The sequence below is a fragment of the Rosa rugosa genome, chromosome 5 (genome assembly GCF_958449725.1).
Source record: "Rosa rugosa chromosome 5, drRosRugo1.1, whole genome shotgun sequence".
In the NCBI taxonomy this organism is placed as follows: domain Eukaryota; kingdom Viridiplantae; phylum Streptophyta; class Magnoliopsida; order Rosales; family Rosaceae; genus Rosa; species Rosa rugosa.
In genome coordinates, this window is record NC_084824.1 from 14,982,825 (window position 1) to 15,004,169 (window position 21,345).

A 21,345-nucleotide genomic window follows, 5' to 3' on the forward strand; every position below is an offset into this window, starting at 1 on the left:
CTGGCATATTGTATTCTATATGTTTGGCTCCAATTTTGTTGCAGCTGGTCAACAGTCTCTTTTCTTGCGCAGGCGTGCCAACACCGTTCAGGTGCGGTCGTCGGGGGTGTCCCTTGACCTGACTTCTATCAAGCGATTGTAGACGAGGAGAGCACCAACCTCGTCGTGGGATTCTTTGTGCCTCGTGGCGAGGACTTTGCTGAAGTTTCTTCTTGTTCACAAGTCGATACTCAATATTGCAGATTGAGCAGAGCGAAATCACCGGGAAGTATTGAGATCTTGCTAAAGCGTGACTTTAGCTTGGCTGGGTTGCTAGGGCGTTACCCTTGCTTGGCTGGTTCTGTAACCGTTGTGGTCGCGGCACTACCGTCGGCTCCCGAGGAGACTAGGACCGAAGCACGTTGACAGAGGGTTTGGTGGCACTGAAAGTCGGCTTCTGAGAAGACTAGGACTAGGAGTGTGATCACCGGTAAGAGAAAGAGAAGAAGAGGAGTTGCTCTTAGAGAGGTTGCTCTAGAGAGAACTTAGATCATCTTAGAGATGTTTTGATGTTGTGAATGTGTGTTTGAGAATGAGAGGAGAATGTGTTTATATAGGGAAGAAAAAGAAGAGTGAAATGATGAGTGGAAGAAAAATAATGAAAGTGGAGTATGGAAGTGATTTGTAAAATATGGAAAAGATAGAGAAATGATGAAATGAAAGCAAAGCATGAAGGTGCAGAAACATGGAAGTGATGATGATCTATTAAAGAGATTGTAGAAGAAAAATATATCCAAGGAAAAAGAGAAAAGCATCTAGCTTTCTTCATGTGGGTAGGAAACATGAACATGATGAATATTAAGCTGGTTTTAGGTCAGTTTCTGCCCCTTTATTCCTTCAATTATTTCTCCAACAAGACTTCATAATGAGCCTTAGACTTCTTCATAAAAAATGTTCCACTATGAGTGTAGATCATTCTGATAAAGTTTCAGAGCTTTATTCCATGCGGTTGGGCCGGAAATGCTGCTGGACCTCTTACAGGTCCAGTTTTCCAGTTTTGCTTCTGTAGAAAATTGGACTGATTGTTTGAAGGCCTTCCACTCAAAACTAGCTCTGGCACTCTTCATAAGAAATTATTCTTGGAATATCTAGTATTAATCTGGAAAGTTTTAGCTCATTTAGATTTTATTTGGTTAGTCTTCCGCCCCTACCTCCTTGTTTAGCTCGGTTTCTCCTAGCCGAAGTAGGAAAATGTGCTAAAGTTGACTTTTCATGCTTCCATGCTTCCATAGTAGACTTTATTTAGCCTCTAAATATATATTTCGAGCTTGTCGACAATATATAGCTTGAGCCACTGACATTGGCTCAATTTCTCCAACACATGCCTTGTCAGGCCAAAATGTTTATTTTGGGTCCAAACACTATACTCTATAGATCTAGAATTGTCCGCACTTCACTATTTTCTTGCGGTTTGGGGATCAAGATAAGACATTGTGGGGACATTCCATGTTAATTCACGCCGTTCATCAGGAACGGTGACGTTCTTATCTCCCCCTAACGGCGGGAAGACTGTCTCATCAAAGTGACAATTAATCCACAAATCTAGCGGTAAAGAGATCGCCTGTCAAGGGCTCTAAAGAGCACATAATGGATGAGACTCATAATCGACATGTATGCCCATCCTTTGTTGAGGACCCAACTTTGTACGTTGTGACGACACAATTGGCACGAGGACTGCATACCCAAATGCGCGTAAGTGCGAAACATCAGGTTCGTACCCAGTCACCAGCTGTAATGCGGAGTAAGGTTGGTAGCAGTGGGCCTCAACGGGACCAACATAGCTGCATGCAAGATTGCATAGCCCCATGCAGAAATTAGAAGCTTGGTGCGCATTACCAAGATTCTATCTACGAGACCATCTTGGGTGTGAACATAGGGAACTAAATGTTCATCATCTATCCCAAGGGATATGTAATAATCATTGAAAGACTTCGATGTAAACTCTCTGGTATTATCAAGTCTTATGGACTTTATGGGATAATCCAAGTGGTGAGCCCTCAATTTCATGATATGGGCGAGAGTTTAGCAAAAGCAGCATTTTCTTATGGACAATAGTGTAACATGTGATCATTTTGTCGATACATCAACCAAAACCATTAATATTTAACTGGTCCACATGGTGGTTGGATATATATGTCCACAAATTTCTCTTGCATTCTGTGCAGAAAAATGGTGGTGTATGTACTAGTCTTTGCATATAATGGTCTAGTATTAAATATTCTTAACGAGTATGGCATAGTGTGTCATTATATACAAGACCCTTATTCAGAAGGGGATGCACCTGCGATGAGTTGAGGATACGTACGGTGCATCATACTTTGACCTGGGTGTCCCAAACGGTCATGCCATAGCAAGTAGTTGCTTGAATTAGTTAGCTTCTAGCTAACAGATTTCAATTTCTCCAATGTATTCTTCTGGCCACACACTTGGAGGTTATGCAAAGATATTATACTCATTTTTCTCAGTGGTTTCAACGTGATAACCGTTGGTTCGAATATCCTTAATACTCAATAACGCTCTTCTGGAACGTGGAGAATATAAGGCCTCATTAATGGTAGGTTCAGTACCATTGGACAACATACAGTGAGTTTTTCCATAACCCTCTATCAGGTTGGATTGGCCTAATACGGTTGTCACAGAGATATGAATAGACAATAAGTTTGAAAAACATCTCCGATCTGGGAGTATGGTGTGCGTAATAGCACTTTTAACCAGGCAACAAACTTCACCACATAATATGCCTATTCATTTATTTAATTCAATGGATCACATGTACAAATAAGTTTATTGAATTAAATATATTCGAACATAACCACATTTCTATAATCCAAAATAATTGAAAACATAAATCACCAAAATCCGAAGATGTTTCATTCATTAAGATGAAATAGATATGGCACAAGGGGCCAATTATACCCATGTCTTCGAGTTCTAATCCTTGGTATGTTCAGTAAGTGCCTGAAAATCCATGATCTCTAGTGTGGAATCGATAGAAAATGAACCTTCAATAAAGTTGGTATTTCGAGTTCCGCGACCGGCGTAATACTCATCTACTGCTTCATCTATCGCACAACAGGTGCGGGACCAGCAATCAATTCCTCCACATCGATAACAAAGATCATGCTGATTCTGGTGGCGACAGGCCGGACCAGTGTTCCTTTCAACTCGGGCTTGCTGAGTTATGGCATCATGGTTCCTACCACATGGGCCTTGGCCACGTGGAGCCTGATTACGTGGCCTCTTGGGCTTTGGCCAAGTGGCAGACGGTCATATGGGCTAATTTCGTTCTGCCAATCATGTCTTGCTTCAAGCAAGAAAATGGTCATCTGATGGTGAAAATGCTCTTCCAACGCGACCCAAAGAGTCTGTGTATCCTCTTCATCGGATACTCAACTTGGAGTGTTTTCTCCATATGTTTCCTTTTTGAAAATTATGGCACTCATATTAAAAACCTCAATGACGACATTGTTAGCATTGATTGTTGATCTCATCTTCTTTGCAGTCAGATTAATTTTCACATCTTGAGTTCACTTTAGATAGTTTCTTCTGGAGACCTCCAAAGCAACAAAGTCAAACATGTTGAGATTTGACATTTCTTACAGGAAAGGAACAAATAATATTAGTGTTTTGGGTAATATCATCCATAAGCAAGTAATTAATGAGAACTTCAGGTTCTATAACATGGTATGAGAAATCGGATTAGACATGTAAAATCTACTGGTTTTATCATGTGTGGTGAATTTATGAAGGAAACTTCAAGTTTCTTAAACGGCATTATCGAAACTACAAGTTCGATATATGTATGAACTACTGGTTCATTTAGAACTTCTAGTTCATTAAGTACTTGCATTTTCTACACATATATTCTAGTGCGAAAATTTAGACAAGTAACTCAATAATATTGAATAAAGCAAATTGAAATAATCTCACAAATTTGGATAAATAAAAGTCACAAATCAATTGAGATATTAATTGCATGCTACTAATTTAACATATTAACTATCACACAATTATGTGAATAAATGCTTCTGGCAATTAATTACACATATTAGATATGGTGAATTTATTTACAATATCAAATCATTTTTCATTTTATTTTTGATTCTGCTGGACCAAAGAAGGAGTGGGCTTGATAGTGAAGCCTATCGGGCTTAGTCTGCAGGCTTGTGACCCGGGCTTTCATGCGTAAGTCAAATGGTGTGTGAGGCCTGCTGGCTGCTAGGTCCCGCAGAGGGAGAGTGGGTTTGCTGGGCTCAGGTTGGTCTGCCAAAGAATGAAAAATTATTACTCAACCATTTCGGTAACTCCAATTGAATACGACCAGGTAAGGAAAGATGAGGTTTAGGTGGAGCGAGGCTCTCTTAAGTACACAGCCTCATCTGAACCTTACCTAGACATCGCATCCAACTGGATGAGCCTACTTTGAGAAGATTCATAACCTTTGTTATGGCAACACGTGGCGAACTTCTGTTCTGGCCTTATAGCTTGGGCCTGAGCTTCTGGCTCGGGTTTGTTGTTGTGACTTTGAGCTTGATTTTGAGCTTCTGACTCAGCCTCATTTAATATTCACAATTATAACATAACCAAATTCAATATATGTTATTAAATCGTAACGTAAATAAATTAATGCAGCGATTATGTACCTAAGGAATTAGGTTCAAATCTCATTAATGCTTCTGACATTTCGTATAGGTAATAAGGGCAAATGTTTCTGGCTTAATGTTTATGTAATAATCCTGTAATAATTTAGCCCATAATGCTTTTAGCATAAGGAATTATAATGCCATAATTCAAATTTGTGAAACCAAAAATTAAGCTCATAATTCGCATAATATACAATATTAAAATGTAGTAATAAATGATACATTGTGAAACTACTATGGTAATTGTTTTGGATAAATATCAATCAAAACCAAAACATGAATTGAATCAATTGATCAATCACCAATTATATGGAGTTGAATCTGCTTCTGGCAGTATTAATATTAAATGGTGTTGATAAATTTCAGCTAGCCATAGTGGCATGGTGGACAATGTGCTAGGCTAATGCATGCTGTGGTTGGGTTCGAATCCCAGGAGCAACAGAACCCCTTTTCTTTTTGCTTGTTTTTTAATTGGTATGCACTAGGGCTGGGCATTTAGCCCGAAAACCCGAAAATCGGCCCGGGACCGGCCCAAACGGACCGGGCTTTAAAAAATAAGTTTATAGTTTTGCAAGGCCCGGCCCGAAAGCATTATAAACTATCCGTGCCCGGTCCTTGAAAGTCAAAAGAATAAAAGCCCGAAGGCCCAAACTAATTATACATGACTCATACTTTTTTAGTTTCTTATTCTTTTCTTTCTTCTTTGTGGACCCTTGTCTTCTTCTCTCTCTTCGCTTTCTTCTTTTAGTTTTTTATTCTTTTCTTTCTTCTTTCTGGACTCGTCTTCTTCTCTGATCTCTCTCTTCACTTTCTTCTATCTTCTTTCCTCTTTCTTTTCCCGTCTCTTCTTACCTCCCTCCCCTCTTTTGTCCCCCATTTTTCTTCTCTCCTTATGTTCTTCTTCTTCTCCTCCCCATACTCTCCACTGTCTGTTCTTTTGTTTTCTTTTCCTTTCTCTCCCTAGTCCTCCTTCCCCATCAGATCAATCGTAGATAATGAGAGAATTCCTAATTCTTCTTTGTCTGTACTCAACCCCAAAATCGGAGGACGAATCCGAGTTTGAGCAAGGGGATCGAAGTTTGAGCTTGATTCCATGAATCCAGACTTTCAATGGTGGTGGAAAGGTGCTTTGGAGGGCGGAGGAATAGGTTTGGAGCAAGATCTGCTCTCAGATCTATTTTTTTTTTCCTTTCTTTTCCTTTTAACCTTTTGGGCCCGAAAAAACCCGAGGACCGGCCCGGTTTTTTTCGGTCCGGGCCTTTCCGGTCCTTAAAACTGAAAAACGAAAGTTGAGCCCGACCCGAAATATTCGGGCTCGGTCCCGGGCCTTGCAAATTACATATCGGGCTGGGACCGTGCCCAGGCCTAGTATGCACTATATGGTACTATTGGACCAAATGCTTCAAATCCAAGAATCCCAACCTTTTTTTTTTCTTTTCCAACCAAACAATCCAAGCCAAATAAACCAAGACACATAAACGAATATATATAAATATGTATATACCAAATATTAGGGTTCATGCATCATGGTGATTGTTCATATTCAATCAATAGGCTCAATAAGTATGAATATAAAATTAGATTTTGGAAAGAAAAATACTTGATGACGAACAGAAGAATCTTCAGTTTATATGTGCAGAACTGAAAAGATTGTCTTCTCAGCCAGTCCAATAACTCAGGAGTTATTCGCCTCTTCTCTTGATTGAATGATGAACCACCTCTTCTCCGCAACTCACAATCTGAATCCTAGAGTTCGTCGTGCTGATAACGTGTTGTAAAATGAAAAGTAACAGAGTTTGAGAGAAGAGAGAAATGACACAGAGAATAGAGAGTGTGAAGAATGAAGTGATTCTATTCATCTCACAATGAGGTTTATATAGGAGTACCTCAGGTTTACAAAATGTAACTATCTAACGATTACATCAATTACTCATCTGATTACAATCAATCAATCGCTAATTATATTCTGTTAATCACCAATCAATCTTAATTGGCGTATATCACGCCACACTAATTGCTATTACATGAATAGCCACATTAATATTTACAACATGCAGCATGTAAAGACAATTGTAAGCAATCAAATTGATATACATTCAAGTCCATCATTCAGTCTTTCAGGCTGGTCTGCAATTCGTTTTGGGTGCTATCACTAGAGGCAGAACGCGCTGCTTTGAACTGGAGAGCACGCCATCTCTGCAACGCTTTAAGTTCTTCCAGCAATTCATGAAATGTTGGCCGGCTAGCTGGATCACTAGGTAAAAGCAAAAAGAAAAAAAGATAGAAGTTAGTCATAACTCATAACACAGCAAAGAAAAAACACTTTGACCTTTCAATGCCATTATGTTCAAATGAAACTGACTTTTACAATAAACTGATAAGAGGTTGACAAACAGAGTCCACGTCTTGTTACAGAAAATCACATATTATCTTCCAATAAAATCATCCTAGCTACTTGCTATGGAATTAATATGAACATCTGAAATTCTTAATTATGAAACATATCTAACTTATGCTCGCAGTTGGCTACAGACAATAATAACGGTGACTGCAAAACCATATCGATCAAGTGAGTTCTGGCTAGAAAGTTTAGTGTTAATCAAGTGAACCTAAAGATCATAGGAACATTTTTAACCTTCCTGACCAATCACCAGGTAGCAAAAAAATGTGAAGTCATCCAAGTCGAGTAGTATTTCTTACATTAGATGATTTTTCATTATAGTAAAAGAAAATTAAATCAACTAACAAGCATGGAAAGAACTACCACCTGTGCCAACATCTCTCAGTCATAGAAGCCCATTGTGGATCCACATCCTTTGGGATCTCTAGCCTTTGGTTCCTGAACCCTACAGCTCCAATCACCTGCAAGAGTATCCCAAACAATTAGTTATTTATATGTGAACACAATCTGTCATGGTCCTTTTGTTTACTACTACAAAAAGAAATTAGCATGTTGAAAAGACACTACGAAGAACTCAGTTCATTTCTTCCCATAAAAATACAGTCTTCTTCTTTTTGGATAACAAAAGACACGGTCTAGTCCGAAGAACCGAAAATCAAATTATCCAAACAACTGATTGAGTACAATATCAGACCTCTTAGGAAAGCAATGAATATTACAATATTTAGTGAAGTAATTTTGATACTCCACTTTTAACGACTCAGATGTAGAGTTTAGTGTGAAAAATGTATCAAAATTTGGAGTGCCAAAATCACTGTCAAGATTAGTTAGATATCTTTCTTTAATCTCTTGAATAGAGCTGAATATAGTTGAAATAATAAGATACCTGCATTGCATTCAGATCATCCCAAGGAATCTTCTCAGTGGCGAGCTCCCACAATATCACCCCGTAGCTGTATACATCAGACCTGTATATGTCAAAAAAGCACCAAGAAATACATAAAGAAATATAGTTGAGAAAAAAAAAAAAAAAAAAAAAAAAAAAAAAAAAAACAAGAGCAGGGGAATAAGGAGTAAATTCAGATGAACAATCAACATACTTCTCATCTGAGGATTCATTACACAGAACTTCTGGTGCCATCCATTGAGGCTACAAAAGAGAAAAATGATAGACTTAGGCAAGAATTTCAAAATACAGCGCCCTACAGTAATATTTAGACTGGTTTTTATATGTAATAGTGAATGCCAGTTACAGTACCGTCCCCTTCCCGGTCTTGGTATGGAGAAATGTTTCATGCTTAAGACGTGAAAGACCAAAGTCACCAACCTGTTTGATGACATCAAATGGGTCACATATATTTCTTACTTAAATCTAGTTGTACACTCTCAAGAAACAAACCAAAACAGAAAAGAAAAAAGTCAAATTAAGGGATTTACGAATAAAAACATGAACAATGTCCAACCTTGACAGTCCAGTTCTTATCAACTAGGAGATTTGAAGACTTCAGATCTCGATGAATAATAGGGGGGCTGAAATGATGAAGATAATTCATGCCTCGTGCCTGTGGAAGGATTGCAAAATAATTGATACACTAAATGAAATAAATTAATATATGGGGCTGTGACCAGTTACCCATTTTTAGCCCAAAAAATGCCCACTTACTCCACCAAGAGTTTTTTAACCCCATTTACCCAATCTTACATCTATTGACATTTTAGCCCCTGTTAATTAAATTAAAACCCATCCATCTCTTATCAGTCTCTCTCTCCTTCCCAAACTCTCTCTCTCTCCCCCCGATCTCCACCTCCACTCTCTCTCTCTCTCTCTCTCTCTCTCTCTCTCTCTCTCTCTCTCTCTCTCTCTCTCTCTCTCTCCTCCCCATGATCTCCACCTCCGGTCTGTCTCTCTCTCTCTGATCGCCGCGCCGGAGATGCAGTCCAAATCTGAACACGACGATGAAGCTCCAGTCGGCGATCCAACGTTCTCGTCGCCGTTCGATTGATCGGCGATCCAGCCACTCCAACGTCCTCGTCGCAGTTCATCGGCAATGTGTCTACTGCCCCTAACGCTGCCCCTAAACCCTAAACTTAACACGAAGACATTATTTGGGGGCAGTAATGTGTCTACTGCCCCCCCCACTAAACCATTATTACTGCCCCCCACTAAACCATTAAAACTTGCCCCAGTTTTGTGAAGGGTTCTGACTTCGTATGAAGACATTATTTGGGGGCAGTAATGTGTCTACTGCCCCCCACTAAACCATTAAAACTTGCACCAGTTAAGTGAAGGGTTCTGACTTCGTATGAAGACATTATTTGGGGGCAGTAATGTGTCTACTGCCCCCCACTAAACCATTAAAACTTGCACCAGTTTCAAGGATTTACAGTGTATTGCACTTTATCACAAACAAATCAACAAGAGATGATTACTGTCTCCTAAGAAAGACATTATTGGGTGGCACTAATGTGTCTACTGCCCCCCAATAGACCATCAAACATTACACCGCTTCCTATGTTTCGCAGATTATACAAGTTATTCACACTCAAAACAACAGATAATGTCTAAAAACCCACATTATGAGGGTCAATATTCTGTCTACTGCCCCCCACTAGACTGACACAAACAACACAATTTTTTTCATTTATCAACTACTGCAATTTAACACTACATTTACTTTGGAATAGCAGTTTTCAGTCCGTCAATAAATAAAGCAGTCATCATTGGCCCCCAATACAAAGTCTACTGGGGGGCACTAATGTTACAACTTTTATGGTTATGACTGCACAATAGCAGATAGCCATTTTCAGTCCGTCGTCGATTCCTTCAGAAGGTCAACCCCGGCCTCGCCGAGCTTCTCAGCGACGAGGACCGTCGGCTTGGCGTCGAGCCTGGCAGCGGAGAGCACGACGACGAGTTTCGGCGCGGCGATGGCTAGAGCAGGCGTCGTGGGCGACCTGCCGGAGGGATGGAGGGAGGGAGAGAGAGATCCGACGTCTTCTGGAGAGAGAGAGAGAGAGAGAGAGAGAGAGAGAGAGAGAGAGAGAGAGAGAGAGAGAGAGAGAGAGAGAGAGAGAGAGAGAGAGAGAGAGAGAGAGAGAGAGAGAGAGAGATAGAGAAATCGGTGAGGGGGGAGGAGAGAGAAATCGGTGAGGGGGAGAGAGAGAGAGAGAGAGAAACTGAGAGTAGAGAGATTGAATGAGAGGGCAAAAAAGTCCCAAAAATTAATAAAAAGAATTAATTGGGTAAAGGGGAAATAATCCCTTAGAGTGTTTTGGGTAAATGGGGTTTAAAAACTCTTAGTCGGGCAAGTAGGCACATTTTAAGCTAAAATTGGGTAAATGAGCATTTTCCCTTAATATATTTTAAGCACAGATTAGTAAATACATAACCAAGACTCTATTCAAACACCAGATGAACACAATTTGATGCAACCCAGAAGATAGTCTGATATAAAATGCCTCAAGAGCCTACAACAATACATTAAAAAACGAGAACAATGGTGTGAAATAAACACTGTAACCATATTTTTTCTTTCTTTTGTTAGCGGATGGGGCAAAGTCGATACTCACTATATCTAAAGCCATTTGAACACGTCGTCTCCAGTCTAGTTTTGACTTGTTCTTCTGTAGTAATTGAAACAAACTTCCACTGCATTAAGAAAAGATTGAGATGAGAGGCAGCTGTCAGCCCAAGAAGTACATTATACAAGACAGTATGAACTATGAAACAAATATTTATTAACAAAGAATAAAGAGTTTTCAGAAAGGGAAGTCAAACAGACCGTGGGAGGAACTCTGTTACAATGCAGAGACGCTGAGGTGAAGTCACCGCTCCCATGAAAAGCAGCACGTTTGGATGTCGAAGCCTTTTCATTAGAGATACCTACTTAAACAACACCAGCGTATGCCATCAGATAAAAAACAAAAGAAGAAGAAAACCAAATTTATTAAAACCAAGATAAATGTAACACAGTGGAACAGTATGACACAGATCAATGAAGACTGCCATGGCCACAGGGCAACAACTTCCTCAAGCACTCATAAAGAGAAATCTCGAAATGGCACATTTCAAATTTTTCAGTCATTTCATCTGTCTTTCGAGTACAAAGTACTAATACTGCATAAGTAGGAAGCTCACCTCTTGTCTAAAAGAAAGAAGCACATCACCTGGATATTCTTGCTTGAAGAATACCTTAACAGCAACATCCTGTAATTGGCAAAGATAAAACTCAATTTACTCAACCATACATTAACATTATATATCATCTTTATATTTTAGCTGCTTCTCTCCATTTCCATAACCTAGAGACTATTACGGAGAAAACAGATCGCAAGATGCACCAGCACTGTTAGACTTGTTGAGATATATGAATAAGAAGGGTTGTTCTGTTCTTAAGTTTATATGAATAATAGTTTGACATTTCATCAAGTTATATGCTTTATGCAGAAGACGTAGGCATGAAAACACTGTTTAGAGAGACATTTTATGAGCATTCTTTTCTGGATAAACAGGTGTCACTTATTGAAATTTGAACTGCACTTTTTGTCTACATTGACTAATTGGAAACATCATTTCCTGGAAAAAGGTTTGTAGCACATCCATATTTGAAGTAGAGAAAGAGCAAGATAACATACTGATCCATCCCACACACCATGGTATACAGTTCCACATGAACCTGTAGAGGAAAGTAAAATGGCAAAAGAATATGTGAATTTCAACAAAGCAAACAGTAGTGGCAAAAGGATATCAGAATGAAATTCATCAAAGCAAACAATCAAAACTGGTATGCGAGAGGAGAAGAAACATGAGTAAAAAAAAAAAAAAAAACTTTGTTTTGTAGCAGGCATTGGGCAGTTGAAAGATCATTACCTTGCCCAATCCTCTCTCCAATTATCATGTCTTCCCATAAGACTTCATAGTCCAAGCAATCAATATCCACATCCTCCTTTTTCGCAGAACTGTTGGTACTTCCAGAACTGCTACCACTTCTTGTGCAGTTAACATTAAACAAAGAGGTCCAGGCTCCTGAAGCTTCATTAGTTGCAGGTCGATTACTTTCATTCACCTGATTTTCTGGTTTTAAAGCACAATTACCCTCCTGAGGTATTGAATCTTTTCCTTGATCATTATGCAACCAGGGCCAAACAAAATGAGTGCTCCTAGTCACCGACCCTTCTTTCTCATTTTCTTTCCATGGCCATGATAGTCCCTTCTTACCAATCCATGCTTCTGCCTTTGAGGTTATTATCTTATGCATTGGGCGTTTTCCTTCACTCTGATCATCATATTCTCCGGAGGGTTTACCTGGAAACTTGTCTTTAATTTTGGCAAACATACCAAAAGGAGATGGACGTATATCTCCTCTTGGTGTGCTTGCCCCACTTGAACACCCATCCTCCAAATGGTCAGAGAGATGAGAAACTGAACCATGATCACACCAGCAACTATCTCCACTCCCAGCTTTGTCATCCAAGTTTTCTTTTCCATCCTTAACTCTTGACTTGAATTTGTTGCAGACCTTGGATGCCTGTTTCATGATTATGAGATGCCACTTAATTTGTTAAACCAGAGGAACATGAAAACTAACTAGAAGACTAACCAAATTTGTTATTCTTGATGCAAGTTCATTTTGCAGAGGTTGCTGAGGATCAACACCAACTTGAGTTGCCGCACTAGTGGTAGGGCAACGGCCGAAGCTTGAGTCTGGTTCCAAACATAACAGTGGAACCCTCGTTTCTTGAAAATGCCGCAAATCCCATGAAACACATATAACCCCAATGAAAGTGCCATCATCATCATAAAATGGAGTATTGGTGGCCATGGCTGAAAAAATTTCCCCCATTTTGTTCTTGACAGGGAACTGCCCGGTCCAGCTCTCCTCCTTGGTGAGACGTTGAACTATACTATATCCTACAGCAAAGGCCTGGGGATCTGCTAAGAGCTCAAGGGGATTCTGTCCAAGGGCCTCTGCCACAGAATAACCATATAGATTTCCAGCAGTCTTGCTCCTATAAAATTGAGTTCTCTTCAATACACCAAATTGAAACCTCCAAAACACTAAAGAATTTGGAAGTAAAAACCCAAACTTCAGAGATAAAATTTCTATGCAAAAGCAGATAAATGTTGATCACCAATTCAGAATCACAACCCATTGATCTAGTGTATTAACAGTTGCAACAAGTATTGAAATCAAATAAGCACGGAAGCACCCCAAAATTATACTGAAAACTTAAAATCCAAACATATGACAAGGTCAAAGCCAAGACATTGGTCGAGTTGAGCTGAGCTACTCACCAGTAAATTATACGACAACTGAGATCAAATATGTACACAGACTGCCCTATTGACTGCAATATGTTGAGATACTGCCTGTCACTGAAGTTGAGACTTGGCGGCCGCCAACTTGCACCGCCACCGCCACCGACTCTTCTTTTGGAAGAGAATCTTGAGCACCTTTTTGAGAGAGCCCTTTGGTTCTCCAGTTCGGCATAGGAATACTCCGAGAGCTCTTGCTTGAGGTAGGCGTGACCCTCTTCCAGCACTTGAAGCTTCTTCAGAAGCTCCTCTGCTGGTGGTGTATCATCCATTGCTCACTGATTTCAACAAGCTCGGTTTGAAAAAAAAGGCTGTAGTAGCTGCTTCAGAAGGAAGAAAATGTTCAGGCTTCACTCTTACGTACTCGTGAAGAAAATGAGTAAAGCTATTGAAAATGGAAAAGGAAAAAGGAAACAGGGAACACAGTATGGGCATGACATGAACCAATAAAGATAAATTAAAGTCTCTTTCATCTTCCTCACAAACTTGCTTAAATTGGTACCAGCTGATCTGTTGGCACCTTTCTTTTTTCTATTCATTAAAACTGTCATCACTGCGTTCTTTTTCGAGGTCATGGCTTTATTTTAAGGAGAAGTCAAGTAGACACATACACAATCATAAGAAATTCTAAACAAATTCTGAGGTTTAGGATGTAGACCAAACTTCCTATAGTAGTAATAGGACCCGTAGTAAATATCAGGCTAAACTTATCTATCAATACATGGAACCTGTCTACATCTATACCTAATTGGATACACGAGATTCAGCATATATAAAAACTTCATTCACCAAACTATGAGTGGTTCTGATTATAAAAAGATAAGGTGATCAGAATCCGTTACTAACATGGGATGTATGAGCAAGTTCACCCTTGAAGGGAACTTTACGAGGGAAAACCTAAAAATTATTCTTTTTACAATGAAACTGTACTATATGATGAGTGAGCAACTGAACTCCCATCTGTCTAACAAGTTGCCAATTATCAAAACAAAAAAGTAACCAGCTTCTATCCATTGTTAGGCAGTACAGTTATTTTCGCAGCAGATATGCATGGGATGAGCTAGGCAGGACGATCCAATGGGGCTGTAACCTTTTCCTTTGAGTACATGACCATCACGGAAGTGACAGTGAACTTGTAACACAAACAGGAGGATCCAAGAATTTATCTTCACCAATTGAAAAGTATATACGAATCAGTTAATTACATCACCCAGGCTACCAGCTTCATTATACAGAAGAAAAGAATAAAAATTTACAGTTCAGAAAAGAAATAGTGTGGTAGAATGCATGCATGGAGGACAAAGATGCAATTAATCCAACCACCGAATAAGAAGCAGTTTGTTCCGTGCAATTTGTTTTGTGACAAGGAGCATATCTTGTTGAAATCAGAAAGTCTGGAGTCCTTACCTAATCATCACTCCTTGTGCCTCTTGGAGCGACAGGAAGCTCCAATAACATCCTTCTTCTCTGATATATTGGACTTCGCCATTCATGAGCTTTTTTAGAATCTTCCTTCACATGCTCCAGGCTTGGCCCTCCTGAGCTGAGTCCTCTATCGACTGCTATAGAACTAGTTCAGGATAGGAGATTCACCAGGGCATACCAACATTCACACCATGTTAATTAAATACCAAAAGAATAATAACATTCATGACATGCACAATATAAGAAGGATAGAGTTGCACTAAGCTGAGTGATCTTTTTATGAAAGAAGATGGCAGATAGAGGAATTAGAACTGTGTTACAGAAAGCACACTATCTTTCGACTTAGACTGCTAAGAAAATAAACGATAATAATTACCATTACCACTTTTCAATACCAGGTGGAACTGTGGAAGTATCTGAGAGTGGCTGCTTCATCTACCAATGTGGTGAATGAAATAATGAAACCCAATGAACAAAAACGTGGCCTGGTGATTACAATTCCTTTTGGGTGCTCTCACTAGAGGCGGAACGCGCTGCCTTGAACTGGAGATTATATTGTCTATGCAACACTCTAAGCTTTTCGAGCAGTTCTAGAAATGTTGGCCGGCTAGCTGGATCACTGGTGAGAAGGAAAAATATATCCTTGTAATCACAGACAACACAGCGTAGAAAATTGCAGTTGACAATTGGATGCCATCATGTCCATAGGATGATTAGGATCTGATGAACACATCTAAAACTACACTAACAAGGAAAATGAAAAGTAAAAAAATCATGATTGAGAATCGTTTGACAAGAATAAAATAGTCCCAGCATCAAACCATTCTAATTGTTAAGCAATTAATATGACCATCTGAAATACAGAACTTGTAGAAAAGCCTAATTATACATACTTGCCTTGATGAAAAGCCCTAATATGCTAAATCTGGTTAGATCGGCAAGTCAGTGAACAAGTGCAACTGATGATCGTTAGGAATTTTTCAGCATCTTGACCAACTACCTAGACAGTATTCTACATCTTAAACTAAAACCTCGGACCAACTAAACGAAAATCAACAAAGAAGTGCAGAAAGAATACCTGTGCCAGCAACTCTCCATTATAGAAGCCCACTTTGGGTCCACATCTTTTGGGATCTCCAGTCTTTGGTTCATGAATCCAACAGCTCCAATCACCTGCAAGTCATAGAAAAATTGTTGCTCATATGCGCACACAACATGCCACCAAGAAAATGCCTCTAAGAAATTACATGTTAAAAAGATAGTGCTAAGAACTAAATTCTTGCCATAGAAAAGAATAAGAAAATATTGTATAAAAAAATGAAAAAATAAAATAAAAAGCAAATTATACTCGGTTAAAAGAAGCTAGATATTAATCAAACATATCTATTAAGTTTAATACCAAATCCCTTAAGAGTAATAGATGTAAATATTCAAAATTTACACAGAAATCTTGTGCTGGCTTTCTTTCCTAAATGGTGTCTCAGTGTAGTACATATTAATCGAAACCACTGCAGTCTAATATCAAATCTCTCAAGTAATAAGAGCCCATTGGACAACTGTTCTGTTTTGCTTTTTAGTTAAGATTGCTCTAATCCCCTGAATAATACAAAATATTTAACTAGCTCATGTCTTAGTTTATAGAACTGTTGTGATATCTTTCTTTCTTGAATTCTGACTGAAGATATGTTGAAAAGAAGAGATTACCTGCATTGGGTTTAGATTATCCCAAGGAATCTTCTCAGTAGCAAGCTCCCACAATATCACCCCGTAGCTATATATGTCAGACCTATATAACCAAATATATTTAGAATATGTAAATATAGTTGAGAGAAACCGAGGGGATAAAGACACTAAATCCAGAAAAACAATTACAACATACTTCTCATCCGAGGGTTCACTACGTAGAAATTCTGGTGACATCCATTGAGGCTACAGAGAGAATACGACAGACCTTGAAGTCAGTATATCCAAATGTAGCCTCATGTAATAATTTTTGGACTGATTAAATTTAATACAATTAAGAAAAAAGGTTGAAGTAAATGCCAGTTAGAATACCGTTCCCCTGCCACTCTTGTTTATAAGAAAAGTTTCATGCTTAAAACGTGAAAGACCAAAATCGCCAACCTGTTAGTTAACATCAAATGGGTCACTTTTTTAACTTGATACAGAACCAGAAGAAAATAAAAACAAAATGGACAACAACAAACCAAAGGGAGGGCTTTAAGAAACAGAAACAAGAAATATGGCAGACCTTGACAGTCCAGTTCTTATCAACTAGGAGATTTGAAGACTTTAAGTCTCGATGAATGATTGGTGGGTTGAAATGGTGAAGATAATTCATGCCCCATGCCTGTGGAACGATTAAACGACAATCTATTCGGTAAGCACAAAAAATAAAAATTAAAGGCATGGACTAGTAAATTTAATATAGAATCCCACATGCGCACAAGTTTATTCTTTTGTTTGGGAAGGAGGGAGGTCAATACTCACTATATCCATAGCCATATTAATACGTCGTCTCCAGTCTAGTTTTGATGGGTTCCTCTGTAGTATTTGATACAAACTTCCACTGTTCAGAGAATATTGAGATGAGATCAGGGTAAGAAGTACTTTAAAATACAGTACGAACCAATATAAACATTCTTACATTTTTGGATATTATAAACATGCATCAGAGTACGGGTAATATAGAATAATAAGTTTCAGAATGGGAAGTTGAGAACAGACCGTGGGAGGAACTCTGTGACAATGCAGAGACGCTCAGGTGAAGTCACCGCTCCCATGAAAAGCAAAACATTTGGATGTCGAAGCCTTTTCATTAGAGATACCTACATAGATAAAATCATAATGTGAAATTATACTAGACATAACAAATAAAATTAAGAAATGAGAAAACGAAAAATAAAAGTAATTAAAAAGAAAACGTATAGGAACATTTTATAACAGAGTAATATGGGATAGTCAAGATTGCTACACCCAGAAGTTGCTCCCACACTCATCAAGAGAAACGTCCAAATATATCAAACTTTCTGGTCAAATTCTCATCTGCTTCCGAAGTAGGTGGTCGGTACAGATATTTTTTACTTACCTCTTGTTTGAAGGAAAGTAACAAATCATCCGGATATTCTAACTTGGAGAATACCTTAACGGCAACATCCTGTAAGAGCAGAGATTTAACTCAACCGCACATTAAAGTTATTTAAGCTCACAAAAACTTTCATGGTTCTCCCCACTTCCCTAATCTAAACACTATTCAAACAGATTGCAGATTCCCTAGTCTAGACTTGTTCATATGATAACAAGTATTATTAAATTTTACTGCAAAAACACATAGATAGACTTTGAGCACTACGTTTGGCACTTTATCCAAAAGTATACCATATGAAACCAAATGTTTAGCAAGAGAATTTAGGATCATTCTTTTCTAAGTGTTACTGCTTGAATTTTGAACTTGATCTTTCTTCATTAGAGTAATTGGAAATCATCCCTTGGACATATCACTTCTGTTACTTTGTTGATGTGAATCCACTTAAAGTTGAAGTGAACTAGAGAAAGAGAGAAAGAACATACTGATCCATCCCACTGACCATGGTATACAGTTCCACATGAACCTGAAGAGGAGGGGAGCAGCAAACAGATATCAGAAGGAAATTTAACCAACTAAAAGCAGAAACTCACAAGTGAACCGAACACAAGTACAAAAAAAAAAAATTTGTTTGGTTGAGATGATCAAGTCTACAGCTACAGAAAAATGACAGTTAGATCAACATTTTGGTCACCATGTATGTCTCTTGACCAGTGTCAATATGCTATACAAAACAGCAGTGGTTCAAGAAAGATCTATCTATTGGAACACTCATTTAATCACCTTTTGTGGTTCAGTCAATTACAGCTTTCCTAGCAGTAATTAAACAATTTGTAGAAATGAACAATATCAATACTTCACCAGCATGCTTCCGTCACTAGAAATATTATTACCTTGCCCAATCTGTCTTCCAATTATCATGTCTTCCCATAAGATTTCATAATCCAAGCAATCAGTGTCCACATCCACCGTAGGCAAAGCACTACTGGTCCTTCTAAGGCTGATGGCACGGCTTATGCTGTTAATATCCAATGGAGAGGTCCAGGATCCTTGAGTCTCATCATTATTATTTGTTGGCCGATTACTTTCGCTCACCTGAATTTCTGGTTCTGAGACACAATAACTCTTCTGAGGAATGGCAAAATTGACTTGATCATTATGAAACCAGGGCCAAACAAAACCACTGGCCCTAGCCACTGACCCATCTCGCTCATTTCCTTTCCAAGGCCATGATATCTCCTGCTTACTAATCCATGCTTCTGCCTTTGAGGCAATTAGCTTGTGAATTGAAGATTTTTCTTTGCTCTCACTGGCAGAGTCTATGGAGGGTTCTCCTAGAGGCTTGCTCTCAACATGGTTAAATACACCAAAAGGAGTTGCTGGGGGTATAGTTCCTGTAGCTGTGCTAGTCCCACTTGCATTCCCATCCTCCCTATTGGCAGATGTGACAGAATCTGAACCATGAAACGGATGATGACTATCTTCGCTGTCACCTTTGGGATCCATGTTGTTTTCTCTTGCCTGAATTTTTGACTTGACTTTGAAACTCATCTTCGATGCCTGTTTCACGATTATAACAATCACGACATACAGCTACATTACAAATCAGAGGAACATGAAAACAATAAGACTAACCAAGTCTGTTAGTTTTGACAAAACCGCTTTTCGCAGAGGCTGCTGAGGATCAGCACCGAATTTAGTTGTAACACTAGCCCCACGACTGCTGAAGCTTAGATCTTGTTGTGGTTGCTTCTCAGCTGACATTGGAACCCTCATTTCATAAAAGGGCTGAGAATCAGTTGATGTAGCAACAACCCCAATTAAACTGCCAGCATCATCATAGAATGGAGTATTTGTTGTAATGACTGAAAACCTCGCCCCCGATTTGTGCTTTACAGGGAACTGCCCAGTCCAACTCTCCCCGTGGATGACACGGTGGACTATATTATATGCTACACCAAAGTCCCGGGAATCTACTATGAGCTTAATGGAAACCTGTCCAAGGGCCTCTTCCGGAGAATAACCATACAGTTTTTCAGCACTTCTGTTCCTGCAATTTTGAGTTTTCTCAATTGCACCAAACTTCAAAGACTAAATTTCTATGACATTTAAATACACAAATGTTATACAATAATCAAAACCCAGAGGCATATATAGTTGATAGCCCTTTCTATTATATGAATTCCCACTTCAAATAAAGCACCCTATAATCCAAAAACTGCTGAGACATAGCAAAAATCAATAACCAAACCATACTATAAAACTCAGCAAGACTTTGATTGAGCTAAGCAGCTACTCACCAGTAGATTATACGACCACTACGATCCATTGCATGCACAGACTGCCCAATCGACTGCAATATGTTGAGATACTGAGCATCACTCAAGTTAAAAGTCGACGGCAGCCGACTGGCACTGCCGCTCGTTTTGGGCTGCGGAGTACCGGAGCTGGCGATTCGGCGGTGGCTGGTGACCTGGGACATTTCTTGCTTGAGGTGGTCGAGATCACTTTCGACCATTTGGATTTTTTCAATAGCTCCAGCTCTGTTAGCTAGTGAGTAGTAGTGTCCATTGAAGAGCGAGGTCCCAAGTGAAGAAGAAGAACGTTGAGGAGATATGAACAAGGAATGTGGGGAAGCTCCCAGAAGTGTGCACAGACTTAAAAAGTCTCTGGTTGCTTCACTGTAAAGTAATCGTCAGGAAAGGGTTCAGCTGTTGCTGCTCGCCACAAGTTGCACTTTTTTTGTCAGACATAGTTTATCATTAATGAGCAAAGTACAGTTTCAGTCCAAGGATGGGGATGACCTGTTCGGATGATCCATTAGGAGCACATGAGTCAACAAAAACACACACACACACACGTAATGAGTCGATATTATGGAAGTTACAGATTCGAATATTAGTTTGGGATTGTCGTGACTTTAAAAAAAAAAAATGATCATTACCCAATTTTAGCTTGAAAATTGCCCACTTGCTCCACTAATAGTTTTTTAACCTCATTTACTCAAAACACTCTAAGGGATTATTTCCCTAATACCCAATTAATTCTTTTTTTTTATTCTTTTTATTTATTTTTGAGACTTTTTTGCTCTCTCCTTCTTTCTCACTTAGAGAGAGAATTCATCCTCCACCTTGATGTGCTCTGCTGACCAGTGGCCGGGCGCCGACTCCGGTGACCGGTGACCGATGACCGAAATCCGGCTACCGGTCACCGGAATCCGGCTACCGATGACCAAAATCCGGCCACCGGTCACTGGATTCCGGCATCTGAATTTATTGGCCCCTAATAATACCCAGTAACCATATTATTGCCCCCCCCCCAGTAATCATATTATTGCCCCCCAATACTCATATTACTGCCTCCCAATAATCATATTATTGCCTCCCAAAATCATATTATTGCCGTCCAATGAATTGTATAAACTCCCAAAACCAAA

At 39.2% G+C, this 21,345-nt stretch overlaps 2 protein-coding genes across 6 annotated transcripts; both read right to left on the reverse strand.

Moving 5' to 3' along the window:
• Positions 1-6,516: 6,516 nt before the first annotated feature.
• LOC133708770 (uncharacterized) lies at positions 6,517-14,947 on the reverse strand. The gene is made up of 14 exons (XM_062134292.1): positions 14,807-14,947; positions 13,379-13,719; positions 12,684-13,092; positions 11,954-12,611; positions 11,719-11,759; positions 11,222-11,290; positions 10,866-10,966; positions 10,654-10,732; positions 8,547-8,645; positions 8,342-8,410; positions 8,184-8,233; positions 7,970-8,051; positions 7,450-7,544; positions 6,517-6,936 (listed from the first exon to the last, which is right to left on the reverse strand). The coding sequence occupies exons 2-14, from the start codon at positions 13,669-13,671 to the stop codon at positions 6,792-6,794; spliced, it is 2,190 nt and encodes a 729-aa protein (XP_061990276.1). The 5' UTR covers positions 13,672-13,719; positions 14,807-14,947; the 3' UTR covers positions 6,517-6,791.
• On the reverse strand, positions 14,830-20,733 carry LOC133708771 (serine/threonine-protein kinase STY46-like). Of its 5 annotated transcripts, none has more exons than XR_009846033.1 (14): positions 20,210-20,733; positions 19,545-19,959; positions 18,803-19,469; positions 18,395-18,435; positions 17,913-17,981; positions 17,552-17,652; positions 17,315-17,393; positions 17,076-17,174; positions 16,880-16,948; positions 16,704-16,753; positions 16,529-16,610; positions 15,903-15,997; positions 15,220-15,443; positions 14,830-14,969 (listed from the first exon to the last, which is right to left on the reverse strand). XR_009846033.1 is itself a non-coding variant. In XM_062134293.1 (13 exons), exons 1-13 carry the CDS (start codon positions 20,425-20,427, stop codon positions 15,317-15,319), a joined length of 2,112 nt encoding a protein of 703 aa, XP_061990277.1. In that variant the 5' UTR covers positions 20,428-20,733; the 3' UTR covers positions 15,079-15,316. The 5 variants fall into 5 exon arrangements, 2 of the variants coding, with proteins under 2 accessions (XP_061990277.1, XP_061990278.1); XR_009846032.1 differs by having other exon boundaries at positions 14,831-14,969; positions 15,201-15,443; XR_009846031.1 differs by having other exon boundaries at positions 14,835-14,969; positions 15,207-15,443.
• Positions 20,734-21,345: the final 612 nt, after the last annotated feature.

Excerpts from the sequence above, each read along its gene's own strand:
- LOC133708770 (XM_062134292.1), bottom strand. The coding sequence starts at position 13,671 with ATGGATGATACACCACCAGCAGAGGAGCTTCTGAAGAAGCTTCAAGTG. Across the intron at positions 10,733-10,865 it reads GTAACAGAGTTCCTCCCACG|TGGAAGTTTGTTTCAATTAC; the intron begins GTCTGTTTGACT and ends TTCTTAATGCAG. Across the intron at positions 8,234-8,341 it reads CCAAGACCGGGAAGGGGACG|CCTCAATGGATGGCACCAGA; the intron begins GTACTGTAACTG and ends TCTCTTTTGTAG.
- LOC133708771 (XM_062134293.1), bottom strand. The coding sequence starts at position 20,427 with ATGGTCGAAAGTGATCTCGACCACCTCAAGCAAGAAATGTCCCAGGTC. Across the intron at positions 19,470-19,544 it reads TGTCAAAACTAACAGACTTG|GCATCGAAGATGAGTTTCAA; the intron begins GTTAGTCTTATT and ends ATCGTGAAACAG. Across the intron at positions 17,653-17,912 it reads TACTTTCCTTCAAACAAGAG|GTATCTCTAATGAAAAGGCT; the intron begins GTAAGTAAAAAA and ends TTATCTATGTAG.